The sequence below is a fragment of the Phoca vitulina genome, unplaced genomic scaffold, assembly GCF_004348235.1.
Source record: "Phoca vitulina isolate PV1807 unplaced genomic scaffold, GSC_HSeal_1.0 scaffold5, whole genome shotgun sequence".
Taxonomy (NCBI): Eukaryota; Metazoa; Chordata; class Mammalia; order Carnivora; family Phocidae; genus Phoca; species Phoca vitulina.
In genome coordinates, this window is record NW_022589708.1 from 35040019 (window position 1) to 35055251 (window position 15233).

The following is a 15233-nucleotide window of genomic DNA, read 5'->3' on the forward strand; positions in this document are numbered from 1 at the left end:
TGCCTTCTCTGAGCACACCACCTCCCCAGTACCTCCACGTGTTGACCAACCCAGAAGCTCTTTGAACTCTGTCCTTTTGAGTTTTCATAGAGGTTTCATTATTTAGGTATGATTGATTAAATCACGCATAGTTGGTGATTAATTCAAACCTCTAGCCCCTCTGTCTTCCCAGAGGTGGGGGGGGAGGGGGGTGGAGAGGGGTAGGGCTGAAAGTCCCAACCCTGAGTTGGTTTCCCTGACAACCAGATTCCAACCATAGGGCTTTCCAAAAGTCACCTTATGAAAATAAACTCAGGTGTAGTTGGGTGGGGCTTATTATGAATAACAAAAGACACCCATTTCATCTTTTCACTCTTATCACTTAGGAAATTCCACCCATTGTAGGATCTTTGTGCCACAATTGGGATGAAGACCAAATATGTTTCTTTTTTTTTTTTTTTAATTTTATTTATTTATTTGGGAGAGAGCAAGAGCTAGAGAGAGAGCATGAGCAGGGGGGAAGGGCAGAGGCAGAGGGAGAAGCAGACTCCCTGCTGAGCAGGGAGCCTGATGTGGGACCCAAGACCCTAGAATCATGACCTGAGCCAAAGGTAGACGCTTAACTGCCTGAGTCACCTAGGCACCCCCCAAATATGTTTCTTATTATAAATCACAATATATACAGTCCATCTCTATGCTAATTCTATATGATATTACATTGAATCATCTTTATAATCCTATATAGTGGATTTCATTATCATCTGCATTTTACAGATGAGTAAATGGAGGCGGACAAGTCTTTTGATCAAGGTTATGCAATGGTGGTGGAGTCTGGATTTAAACATAGGCAGGATAATTACAGAGCCCATGTTGCTATATCGCCATACATGATCATATGAATTACAAGATGGATTTTATACCTGGAAGTGCTTTTGAGGGAGTATGCATTATTGACCAATTTTTTGAGAACAAGAGCCATAACCATTAAACTGAGTATAGTTGTACCTTTTGTTATAAGAGCTTCTGTGAATATGCATTAGTTGATACTGCTCTAGTATATATTTGTTTGTCTACAAAAGTTCCTGGATTCCAGGGACACTATTTCTTCTCATCCTGGAAAGAAACATTAAAAGAAAAAAATAAATAAGCTTGGGAGCTCTGACCTAAGCTTAGTCAATTTACTACTTTGGGAATTTGTATAAGTCATCTGATCTTTCTGGACCTTGTTTTTTTCAGCTTTAAAAGGTTTTAATTAGAATGGGCAAATCACTGAAATCCCCTTCAAGTCAGGTATTTACTCTCTTTAGAAGCAATGCATTATTGAGCAGAATTTTGTCACATTAATTCCAGTGACACTCAAAGAACTTTAGTCACCATCTGATTCTGAAACAGTTTTTGTATAAAAAACAAATATGGCCAAGTAAGCTTTTAATCTAGGATCCAACTAGTAAATTAAGAAATGTTTCCTTCATATCAGTATTACTTTAACTTCTCTTATATAAGCAGATATTTGCACTTTCTAGGCTATAGAAGTAGTTGAAAACTTGCTAAATCAATTACAGTGCCCTTCTGAAAAGAAATATATATAGAGACTTGTTCTTTGGGAAGTGATTAAAATAATCTGATTTAAAGGTAGATCATTTTAGAAAACGAAAACATTTGTGTATACGACAATTATGCCTCACTTAGGGGAAAGAAATTTGAGGCCAAACAACTATTGTCTCTTATAATTGCTATGCCATAGAGTAAGCTTTAAACACATTTCTTTAGAATTGTCATTGTTGAACATCATAACTGACCTCCCCCTGGAGAAAAATTCATGTTTTAAACCTTGTGTCTTTTGCTGTAATTTGTCATCACAGAATTGTCATCACAGAATTTTGCTCAATCCTGCATGTCCACGTGAGACTCAGCATTTAGTGTGACCTTTGCATATGATCTACCTGGAAAATTTACAGAAGTTACACAAATCTGAAAGTACTATTATCACTGATGGTTAAAATGGTGTCCTAATGATCTGTAGACTTTGTGAACACTACTTGCTATTGCTTTTCCCAGCCCCCTGCTGCATTGAAATTTAATCGGTTTTCTGTATTTTTGCAGCGAAGCTGTCACGGGCAATAACATATTTTTGCATATGTATCAGTTTGGCTCTAGTGCAGATTTTTGTTCACACTGGACTCCTACTGATATGCACTGATTTAAAGTCTAAAAATGAAACTTAATTTTATATAGCTTATAAGTAGTCCCTGGAGGGTATTGGTTCTTAAAGCTAGTATTTTTCAGACATAATCAGCAGGAATAGGTAATGTATTACCATTAGGGACATTAGCAGCAACTGTAACAAAAGAAAACAGTAAACATAAATGCTCTTAGCAACTTCGTATGTTACGACAAATATTAATGTAAAATTACACAAATTAGAGTTGCAGTTTAACATTATTCAACATGTTTATTCATAATGATTGTTTCATATTTAAAGAACACCAAAATACTGTGTTTTGTCAGCCAAGGACAATAATAGTTTAATAGTAATTTATTTTAAACAGCTACTGATAATACAACCAATCAACACATTAAGTGGTGCCAACATTGGCATCTTGCTAAATAATCTCTAGACACTGCACAGAGAGTGCATCTTTCAAAGATAAGTCAACAAGAGCAATCAGAGCAGAAAATTAGAATTTGGTATCTTAGAATTAAAATACAGCTAAACTAAAGTTTTAATTGGGGTGATCTAAAAGGGCACTTGATGTAATGATCTCTTTCATTTGTTACTAATTGTTTGTTCCTGATGAAGAAGAAACATACACAGGAATGTTGCTGAATTGAGTTAAGATGGCAGTTTCCTTAGCAGCTATGTTTTATTGTTAAAAACAAAAGAGTAGGGAGGGGCAAACAGCCATGTAGAAACCCTCCAGCTTGTTTCATTTCACAAGAATTACACCAGGAAATTCAGGGTCAGTTATAACAAACATGAAATAATTTATATGTGCTTGAAAAGAGAATAAAATGGCTTATGATAATGCTACATGGGTGAGCTGATCTAAGGGTACACCTCTATTGGGCTAACAAGTCAAGCCAGAGTGGAAATTCCTGGTTCTGACTGCTTATGTTGTCTCCTGCAAGAAGGGTCCTATCTTAGAGTGTATTTACAAATGGCACCAACTTCCACTTCATTTATCATTTCAGTTGAAAATTTTAGTCTCTATGGGGCACCTGGGTGGCTCAGTTGGTTAAGTATCAGACTCTTGATTTCAGCTCAGGTCGTGATCTCAGGGTTGTGAAATTGAGCCCCATGTCAGGATCCACACTCAGTGCAGAGTCTGCTTGAGATTCTCTCTCTCCCACTCCCTGTGCCTCTCTCCTTGCTTGTGTGCTATCTCTCTCTCTCAAATAAATAAAATCTTAAAAAAAAACAAAAAGAAAATTTCACAGACCAAGGCAAAATACCTTCCACTTCAAAAAAGCTTTTTGTATTGCTGAGCTGATGATAGAAATTTTAGCTCTAATTTTTACTAATAATTTTCTAAAGGATTTTAGGAGAGAGCATGTGCAGATTACTTTTTCTTTGTTTTCCGTAATCTCATTTTCAAGAATCTCAGAATATTACAAAATTTTTTAATTAGCAAAGAGTAAATCAACTTTCATGTATATCTCTTATACAAGAGATTCCATCATCTATTGTATAAATAAACTTTACTTTTACCATATACTCTTGAGTTATACTGTCAAATAGTCCCCTAAAAGTTATTCTCAATTTATTATAACCATTTTAAATGACTTTTTAAAAAATAACACACTATTAAAACACTAGGTTTTGGATCCCTTACATATATGCCTCAAGAAAAAATATACCAGTACTATAATTTCTGTTCAACAAATTTTTAGAATCTACTATATGGTAGGCACTCTCTGGACTCTGGGTGACATAGTACCAAATGAGAGAAAATGTCTCTGCCCTCATTTAGCTTTAGATCTAGATATCTAATTAGAAGCAATCAAACCTGCATGGCAAAAACATTTGTCTTCCTAATATGGTTTAATTAGATTTAGAAATTTTGTGCTTTAGTTGAAGTACTTGTCCTAGTGAATACAGAGTGAATATACAAGAATGAAAGAATTTGATAAGTTGGTTCTTTTTTAAAAATGCTTTCAAGTAATGAATGAAATGTGCTTTGCTCCAAAATATTACAATTTTGAATGCCTTCTTTGTACAGGGGCTCTTGAAAGTTGCCATAGATAATGCCAGAGCTCAAGAAAAACAAGTCCAACTGGAAAAAACAGAGCTGAAGATGGATTTTTTAAGGGAAAGAGAACTGAGGGAAACACTTGAGAAGCAGTTGGCTATGGAACAAAAGAATAGAGGTATTTCTGAACTTCCAAATAAGTGTAATACTTTCAATAAAATATTTAACAGAACAATACTATGTTTGGTGATTTACTATGAGACTACAGCTTTTTTGTTAATTTACTTATAGCTGAGGTTCACAGCAGGATTTGAATCCTGGGCTCATTGTAGTTTTTCATCTCCAGAGTATATATGGTTTCTCTTCTGTTTGTACCTCAGGGAATTGAAATATATCTATTATATCATTAATCACATAATTTTTATTGCTCAAAAAGCTTAACAAATAATTTTAAGATAAGAATGACCTCTGATGACAGCCATGAAGAAAAATTTTATATTCATTCACAATTGCCCTTCGAAAAACTTAAGAGTTAAAGTCATAAAGCTAAAATAGAAAATACTGATTATTCAAGCGAAAGAGATTTAGTAAGATATTTATCAACTGAAATTGAAGACTGATGAATATCTGAACAAATGACCAAAGTTGAGTGTTTGTATAATTTTCTTTCTGAATGCCTCATTTTCATCCAACAAGGTCAAATACACATTAGTGTAGAAACCAATATGAATTTTTATTGGTTAAAAATAATGATATTACCAATCTATGAATTGCTTCTTCTAACACACTTTACAGTGCATGTATAGATAATTTTGAAGGTCATTCATACTTGTGTGTTTATATTATGTATGAGATTAAGAGTATTTTCTTTAAAACCAACTTTCCCTTTGCCTCAACTATAAGATACTCCTAAATACTCTAGAGGGGGAGCACCTATTCCCTCATCTAATAAGTATCCAATAAAAATATTCCACGTATCGTCCTTTTATATGTTTGATACAGTCATTTGAAAATCATTGTTTCTCTTTTGTTTTTCAAACCAGCAAGACTTGGTAGGTTTTTACATTAGTTACTATGAAGCAATAGCTAGTGGGTTCCTGGGACGAGGCTAATTTGGGAAAGCCATCACCACCCATGTATAGCATTCATCTAGATAATGTGATGTCACATAGATTTAGGTACCAAAGTAATCAAAACAAGATAAACATTGATAATGGGATGTGTTCTTTGTGAATAATGAAGATTGGTCAAAGGGTTCATTATATAGAACCATCTTCCATGAAATAGCCATGTCTTGATTTTGTTCTCACCTGGAGAAGTCTTTTATTATTATTATTATTATTATTATTATTATTTTCTGACAAGACTTACAGTTAGACCCTCGAATTCCTAAAGTAATCTTTTGGTTACTTGAGAGAACTTTAGAATTTTATTGGTTCAAATCATTTGGAGGACTTACATTGTTTTTTTTCTTTAACCACTAGAGGGCAAAACACTTCACAGATCACGTCATGATCCTCCCATTTAATTAATTGTGAACAATAAATTAAAGGTAATAGCTATCAATAATTATCTATTATAAATGTATCTATTGAAGTAGTGTACTACCCTGAAGACAGAACATGGCAATACCATTCAGTTCAATCACAGAAGAGGAAACAATAAGCAGTCAATGGCAAGACACTGGGTATTGAGCTTTTAGTCCCATGGAAGTTTACAATCCAAATAAGTAATTCAGAAATTACTGTTTATTTTCAAAGACACTTATAAACAATCATCTTTGGAAAGGGATACAGTAGGCAAATGATTTTGTTAAGATAAGCATATGATTTTCACCCTATTAAGTAAAGGAAATTAGCGTTTATTCGAAACTGGTTTTATTTTTATTAAAAGACTGTAGCCAACGTACATTTTGATAAAAAAAAAAAAGTCTCTGTTAATATGTATTACCAGCAACAATAAACTCAACAAGTTAATGGTTTGCCACCTTAATAGTATTAATAATTATAAAAACGGGACATATGAAGATTAGAAATTGAAACAAATTCTTACTTGACCCTTTATTACTTTGTTTTATATTTTGACTAAATACTGTATTAAATAAAAATGTTGTTATTCTTTCATCTGTAGTAAGAAATCAAATAGTAAACTTGGAATGACTACTCCCTATGACTAAGTCTACCAAAAGGATATTCTCATACTGATTCTGTCATATTCACATTCACATCCACAATGTTTATCAACCAGGAAAAAAAAAAACAAAAACATTTGGGTGCTCCCCGTATGCTAACTGCTTACCTTATACATATTGTAAAAGCTAAAATAATTATGATACTGAAAGTATAATTAACATACATTTTGTGAACAACATTTATTTGTTACTATTTATTGATTACATATTATGTACAAATGTTTAAATTGTCTAGTAGGAGAAAATGTATCATAATTAACTTTTTGTATCATAATCTAGTTTTGTATATAAATACCACATTATTGTAAGCAGTAGCACATTATTATTATCAGTGAGGTTTTATACTCCATCAGATTTCAGCAGAGTAAAACATAATTTTCTTGAAATACGTTGTAGTGCATATAAATTTCTTTGAAGAAATTATTGATATCTCTGGGCAAATTACAATAGCTTCATCCCCCCATAAGATAGCTTCTATGTTAATAATTAAGAATATTAACTCATTATATACAATATTATTTATTGCATTTTTTTAATTTCAAGAAAAATTTCTTAAAAACTAATTGGTGTAACTTTTCGCAAAACAACTACAGGGGAAATGCTCCATTTACTATTCAAAATTGGTGCTGCATTAAGAGATAGGAGGCATGCTTATAAAGGTTTGCATTATTCTAACTACTCTGCACTATTCTGATTCAAGGGCAGAGACTAATCCACAAAATTCTTTTAATCAGGCTTCCTTTATCAGTGTATATAAATATTTACTAAAATTAATTTCCCCTTAAACCTGTCTCTACATATGACAATTAAAGGCATCTTTGTAATATAATAGTTCAAGGCTAAATAAAAATTGGCCTCCTTGGATGGTTCACTGGGATTTTATTTTAGGTAAAGGTGGGATTTTTTGAACAACTTCTGCAGAGGTAGGCTCCATCCAGCACCTGGGGCGGGGGGAGGGAGGAAGAATATTATAAAAAAACATAGATCATTTGTAAGCATGTGTAAGTTGGAACATCGCAAAAACTTTTTAAAATAAAATATACAAACACTCTTTTCTAGCCATAGTTCAAAAAAGGCTAAAGAAGGAGAAGAAGGCAAAGAGAAAATTACAGGAAGCGCTTGAATTTGAGACTAAGCGGCGGGAACAAGCAGAGCAAACACTAAAACAGGCAGCTTCTACAGAGAGTCTCAGGGTCTTAAACGGTAAGAGGGGGCATCTTTATGCCTGGCTAACTAACATTCACTTTTTAGCACTCAAAGGACAATTTAAACCTGTGTTTGTGGTTTTATATCTTTATCTGTATATCTAGTGATTCATTAAACTGTGCGCCTAGCTGAAAGCTTGGCGGGTGGTAGTACCACTTGTTGGGGCAATGCTTGATTTCATAGGGGCTTTCACCCTCTTTTTTTGGCTTAACTCCAGTATCTGGGACCTGACCTCGCTTTCCTGTTTAGCCGAGTCTGTCTCTACTGAAATAGGATAAAATATTAATCGGAGAACGTCCCAACCCCATCCCACGTTATGAACAATTTTGTGTTACTTATTTCTCTCTTCAAATATTTTGATAATTCTTGTGGTTCTAGTCTTTGTTCAACCTTTAAAAGATGACAAAGATTTATGTAATTTTAATTCAGCACCAAAGTAACAGGTTGCTCTTTTTTTTTAAAAGGACAATAGCATCAAATGAAATATGTGTCACTCTTACCTTTCTGTGCTTTTAGACTCTCTGACCCCAGAGATAGAAGCTGACCGCAGCGGCAGCCGAACAGATGCTGAAAGGACAATACAAGGTAGGAATTTGCAAAAGGCTATAAATCTAGATCTTGCTATATGAGTTTTTCCTCAGCTTTAGCCTGCTATTCAAGCATGTAGCCTACCATCTGGGCCACATCAAAACAAGTTCAAACAAGGTCAAGTTCATCTTGCTTGTTTATATGAGTGAATTCATTTTGTGCTGATAGATTTTCTTTAAATTAACAGGTCATTTCTGTTTATACAATGCAATTAAAAAGGAATAATTAATTTTAAACAATGTATGATTTAATCTTGGACACAGTAAATGTGCTTTATCGAATGCTTGAAGCCCAGTCTCACTCAGGAAGGGTTTATAAGTTCTATACCATCTGAATAAAAGCATGGGTTAATCAAATAGGTAGTTCTTAAATTTGAAAATTTCTCCTTCTCATTTTTGTGACAGATACTGCAAGGTACAGGCAAAATAGACTGGTTGAATGTTAACAATAAATAAGACTGTTTAGTCCTCTGTGGATTTTCTGAATGTTCTCTATGCCATTATATACATTTTAATAACACAAATGTGCTGAGCAAAATCATATATAGAATACTAAAGGGAGTTGTATTAAACACTCAGAAGAGCTAAATATGTATATTGCCAAGACCATACTATTAGGAAAGAACAAAATCTGAAGGTAACATTTATAGTCTAACATCTATTCTAGGCAATAAACTCAGCCTAACAACATGAATACTAAACAGTACAAAGAGCATTTGTTTTCTATTTTAAATGAAGATGGTTCTTCAAAGGGAAGCCTAAAATGATTAACTGCTATAATCCTCCCAATTGCTTTTATTTTGCATTTTAAGCTCAGTCATTTTGGGGATATTGTTTGACATTAATTGTGCTACTTAATCAGCTCCGAAAGTGTCAGCTTTGGTTTAGTGTAAAGGAAATATACTTTTGTAAAGTATCAGATATGCAATAAGTAAAAAATCAGAAACTTGCAGGAACATTTCTGAAGAATGTTTTTGCCTATATTTATTTTACCTAAAACCATGATAATTATTTTTTAAATCCTGAGGTTCAAACCAATTGTTTTTATGAGATACCTCCTTGTGTATACAAGATTAATGCAATTGTAGATGTAGAAAAGACTTTTTTTAGAGCATTATGGATATCAGCAAAATTATGTGTGTGTGTGTGTGTGTGTGCATCTATAATCTTATTAAAATCATAAGATTTCTGTTGCATCTCTTTTAAAAATTGCATACACATGTTAACAAATTAGTAATAGCAAAGCCAGTCCTCTTTATCAGGGATGATAATTTCAATCAGGTCAATATAAATATCAGCCCTGATTTGTGTGTGCAGGGGACCACTCATGCATTAACATAGCCAGTGGCCAAAGGGGGTCTAAGAAAGCACATGAGTCTCCGGGTAGATGTGACATATAAATTGTCTGGTATCTACAACAAATCAATCAAAGAAAAATTATAGACAATATATTCCTGCATATTAATGGAAGATTTGTTGTCAATGTTAAGAAGTGATTAGGCAATGATTAAACACTTTGCATAGTTAACATTATGTCAACATTATTCCAGGAATTTGCTATCAGTAAAATTTTGGTCATCAATAAGGCTATAGTTATTTTAATTTGAGCAGAACTCACATATATTCAAATATACACTTTAATATGCATAAAGTCTTGCTTGATAAGGTTGAAGTTTTGACAACTATTTTCTACTGTGATTTGCTTATTCCAAGTAAAATTTTAAATCATAAATTGCCTTCCTTTTGCTATCCAAAATGCTCTCCGTTGGGTAACAAAGAAAACCCACCCAAACAACTTTATAATTAAGGAAATAAAACATTTGAAGAACAGTTATACATAGTGATTTAAAGCCAAATATAAATGATTATGGAGTTATTTAATGCTTTGCTTTAGTTGTAATATAAAATCTTAATCATTGAATTCATTCATTCAGCCAGTCAATTAAAAATGTGTTCCTTAATTCTAATGTGAACAATCAGTAATACTCTACTTTTTGTATACTTATCCGTGGATTTAATGGTTTTGTTATATTGTTCAAAATGCACAGTTTTCAATAAAACCCTTAACTCATATTCATGGTTTTAATTAGATAATATGATTTTTTTCTCAAATGTGATAAAAAACATTGTGGATGAATCTGTATTTTTATGTTTTAGTTGCCAAAAAGTTATTTTACTAGGAGTTGAACCCCCCAAGACTTTTAAAATACCAGGCAGACCCAAGAGATCATCTTTTGCTACTCTAATCCCACTAAATAAGCTCATTTGGCCCTGTGAGCCTTTTTTTTCAAACCTTAGACTAAGTGAATACATTTAGAAGCCAACAGAACAAAATTAACTGTGAACAGGAAAAAATCAAAGATAAAAAACTAGTTAAATTCTGAGTTGAAGCACAACGATGGGAAAGGCAAAGAAGAAAGAAATGGAACTCATTGCTAATTTGTGAAATGGTCTATGTCATGCATTTGGGGAGCCATGACCACCTGCTGCATCACAGTATAAGAACGACACAAATATGGCCTCTTCCTCCCTTTGCTTTCTTCGTCTTGGCGCCCCCAAGCCCAGGTGTTATGATACTCTGCGTATTCTTTCTTGCTCCCGGTCTAACCATAAGTGAAATTATTCTCTGTTCCAAAATAAACTCAACTTAATTAGGAAAGACAAAGGAAACACACATTTCTCTATGCTTGCCATGTATTTATTTATTTTTAACATTCTGGCAATAAATAAATGCCATGCTTGGCCCAAGAGTTAGTCACCTAGAAGTTGGGCACTTAAATACTGCTCAAGTGCCAGGTAATTACCCCCAAATAAGCACCTCAGTTTAGTTAGACTAAACATTGCCTCATTGGCATTTAGTACCACCGTTTCTGTAAAACTATAGAGGAGGGGAGGAGGGAACCAGACAGCAGTTTAGAAAATATTCCTGAGCAAAGAGGCCCTAAATAATTTATGATAAGTAAAGTAAATCAGCTCATCCTACACAAGGATAAATTCTTCATTGTTGATATTTCTAGTAGCTAACTCAAACTTCATGAGTTTAGTGGCAATATTGTGGTTAGAGAATAAACATCAAAAAATTTAAAAAAAACTTGTTTTAGGGGCTGAATTATATGGGGATTAACTCTTATGCCTTGAGTCTTGCAGATTTATATGGCATGATTTGTATTGGAAAATTTTATCTTACTTTAAAGCTTTTTGTAAGATCTTTTGAATATGCAGAGTAGACTGAGTTCATATAAATACTCGTTGGACACTTTTTTGGACTAGTTAATAAATATCTTCCAAAACCCATTCTGCCCCCACACATATAAATGCCCATCCCCACACTATCTGCAGCCAAATCTAGAATATGATAGCTTTCTTGAGCTACGTTCTGATTTCTTCTTAATCTCTCTCCCTGGACAATGGCACCCACTTAAATGGTTTATTTAACTGATATGTTTTGACAATTAAAATATATTTATATAAATATATATATATATCCAGCCCATTCAGACATTTCTTAAGAGGTCCAGGTAATATCCAGCTTTATTTGGCTGTCTCACAGAAGCCTCAAGGTCAAGTGCACAAAACCAAAACGATCGTGCACCCCCTGCACACCTGTCTTCATCCAATGTTCCTTCTCTCTGGAACCCTCATCTGCCCAGTCCAGCCTCCCCCTTAATTTATACTGAGGAAGAGCAGAGCACGCATTTCCCTCCCTCATCCTCCACACCCAGTTACAGCTCTTTCCCCTTGTCCTGGAACCCTCTCATCTTTTTTGATTTCCTGAAAGCCCCACATCTTTCTCCACCTATCAGGGACATAGTTCCTTCCTCCTTGCCTTTACTTACCCAACCTTGAAATCTCTTAGAAGTTACTGCTTCCAGGAATGCTTCCCAGACCACCCCTGCCCCTCCAGTACCTCCCCATCCCCTGGGTCTAATTCCAGCTCTTCGAGGGTCTTACCATACCTTTCACTTCTCCACAATCACCTGCTGTGCATTTGTAATGCCTTGCTCAGTGTCTTCTTCCTCTCTCTGGAAGATAGCTGAGCAGAGCGTGAACCATGTCTATTTTGGTCACTACCGTGACCTGTATGTTTGACACATATATACGAATGTGTCAGATGTTTGTGCCTTATTTACAGTGCTGAATGTTCGATATATCGTGAAAGAATGTATCAACCATTGTTGACCTAGAACCTGTTTGATCTTGTGAATGCCAAGGGTCCTCATTATTCTGACATTTCTCAGACTTTGGTTGGAGAGACTGATGTGAGGAAGTGAAGGATAATATAATTCTACCTGGGAAAGTCAGAATTGCAAATTCTGGCAGAATTAATTTTCGTATCTGATTGCTGAATTAACAATATGTGTTTTTGCTTCTTATATGTGTGTGTAATGTTACTTTTTTGTTTGCACATTCAACGTAAGATTTGGATTCTGTGAATATTCACTTACACTCACTTTTTTCAATTTTAAATTTGTATTTAATTTAACATGTTATAGATACATTTCTTAAATAATACTTTCATCTTTTGTTTAATGTACTTTAACCTTATGCTTCTTTTTTGATTTCTTATAATTTTACATGATTAAATCTTCTTTATAATTATTTAGGTTATCAATATATAGACATAAACTATAACATAGGACAATCATGGATTAGTGCTGTTTTATCTATGTCTTTTATCAATTTCTGAAGAGTCTGGAAAGTTCACTTTCAAAGTAGTAGCTTTGGCTTCTTTTTAAGAAAACCCATCTTTTTAAACCAAAAAAGAATTGATAAAATCAATAGAAATGTGGACCATAGTTCCTCTGACATCTTAGAATATCTGCAAGTTATGCTTGCAAAATCTTGACTTCACTCGAGAGTACATCTCTTTTATTTATATCCAATGGCCATAATCAAAACTGTTTGGCTTTTTATTCTTTTTTTGACTGATCTTAGATCATAGAAAATCAAATATTCTTCCAATAAAAGGACATAAAAGACTTGCCTTCACATTAACAATCTTTTTTTTTCCAATTAAAAAATATCTCCTTTCTGCTTCCTAGATATTTGAAGATACATGCTGAATTTAAAAATTGTTTATTTTTCAACAAATATTTGTTGAACACTGATGACATGCCAAGTACACTTTTATGATGTTATTGCCTTAGCATTAGGAAAGGACTTTAAAGATCAATTAAAACTCTTCATTTTGCAAACAAGGAAAGTGAGACTTAGGGAGGGCACATGACTTGTTAAAGGTTATATCATGAGTTAATCAGAGCTGGGAATGTAACTTAGTTCAGTTGCTTTTCACATTCCCTTATTTTCTCCTGATTATTTTTAGATTAGGATTGTTAAAATGTGCTTTTCTTGCTTTTTTAAAATATGTGATTATTATTATTGTTTGTTTAGTAACTTACAGTTTCAAAGCATCATCATGCATATCATTCTTATGAGTGGAATTTATATCTTTTATCAAAATTTTGTATTGAACCAAATGTTTTAGCACTCATTGAATTTCCCCGTAACACACTTTTCGTTCATTTAGACTTAGGGATATTATATGGTAAGTGGAACTATTTGCTTATTAAAATAGTGAGGTAGATTGGAAACTGATATTTTTGACCCTTTCCTATATATTTTAATTTAAAGGTGAGATAACTAAAGTTCAGAGTGGCCAATTAATATTCTCACATTTACACTATGAGTTAGTGGGTTCACAGACATTTGAATCCATATTTATGACTCCAAAGTCCTTGTTCTATCCTCCATGCCTTGCTGTCTAGACTTCTCTCCCTTCTAGAATAACTACTTCCATGCCTGTCACCCAATTTGAATAGTTAGCACATTGTCTGTTAATGACTTAAGAAGTTCAAAACAGTCTACTGACAGGCACTAGAGAATGATATACAATTGTATTGCATATACAAATGTATTGTGTATACAATACATTGTATACAAATGATATACCAAAAAAAAAGGTTTTCTTTCCACCTTTTTACTTTTTAATCCATCATTATACCTATACCATGTTTATAGACACTTCCAGACACACTGGGGAAAACTCACTCTTTAGTGAAGAAAACAAAGTAGCAATAAAAGATACTAAGAAATTAATCATATTTAGATAAAAGATTTATCCACATCCCTACCACTGAGCATGCAGTGAACTTAAGATAAATTTAAAATCAGACACAAATCTAATTGTGACTTAATATAAGACATTTGGAGAGCATCTTCATTTCTTTTGTAGTATGTGTCTGAACAGTTATTAAATGATAATCTAAGACTTTTACCCTGTAATGGCCCTAAATTGAAACTTACTTAAACTTACCACTTCTAAAATCTTTTTGAAAGTATTGTTTAAATTTAATTTCATATAATTGTCTCATGCACATTTCTATTTTTAATACTTAAAAAAAGACCCTTAAGTTTAATGTAGAAGTGGGGGTTCTTTTAGGCACAGCTATAGAACTAGCAATTAAGAGAGCTAGGAGTCAGGTCTCGATTCAAATCTCTGCTCCATTTTTTTTTCCCCATTAGTAATTGCTTAACCACAGAGAGTTGTTAGAAGGATTAAATAAAATAATCCATGTAAGGCACTCAACATGTACTGGAAAATAGTATGCATACAGGTAAGTTTTAGCTGTTAATATTACATTTTATTATTGTGAGTTAACGTATTTACAGTGCCTAGCAACTGATAAACACTGAAGCTATTATTACTCTGATATATAATTTACTATTCTTTTTTCAGAAAATTGGTCTTTATAATATCATGTTGATTTAGTCCCCTAGTAAAGTGTTTGTAGAAATTTTTAAGAATGTTTTTGTTATTGGAACCTAACTTTTCATATTTGAAATGTTTTTATTTAGCTTAAAAGAGGGAAGGGGAGGGTTTTATGAAAAGAAAGAAAGAAAAAAGGAAAAAAAGAGGTTGATCAAAACTGGTTTCCAGACTGCTTGCACTGTATATTGACTATTGTTGAGTCACTTACAAATAATGTAATTACCATCAGGATCACCTCAAACTCTTTTTCTTGATCTTAAAAACATAAATAAATATTAGAATTATATTACTATGAACAAAACAGAACAATA

General features: G+C 33.3%; 1 protein-coding gene across 1 annotated transcript in view; it reads left to right on the plus strand.

Moving 5' to 3' along the window:
- Positions 1-15233, plus strand: part of DACH1 (dachshund family transcription factor 1) — a 415421-nt gene that overhangs the window by 374634 nt on the left and 25554 nt on the right. Inside the window, exons 8-10 of the mRNA XM_032402881.1 lie at positions 4200-4347; positions 7420-7563; positions 8083-8151. Coding sequence (XP_032258772.1) covers positions 4200-4347; positions 7420-7563; positions 8083-8151 — 361 coding nt within the window. The remainder of the gene's footprint in view (positions 1-4199; positions 4348-7419; positions 7564-8082; positions 8152-15233) is intronic.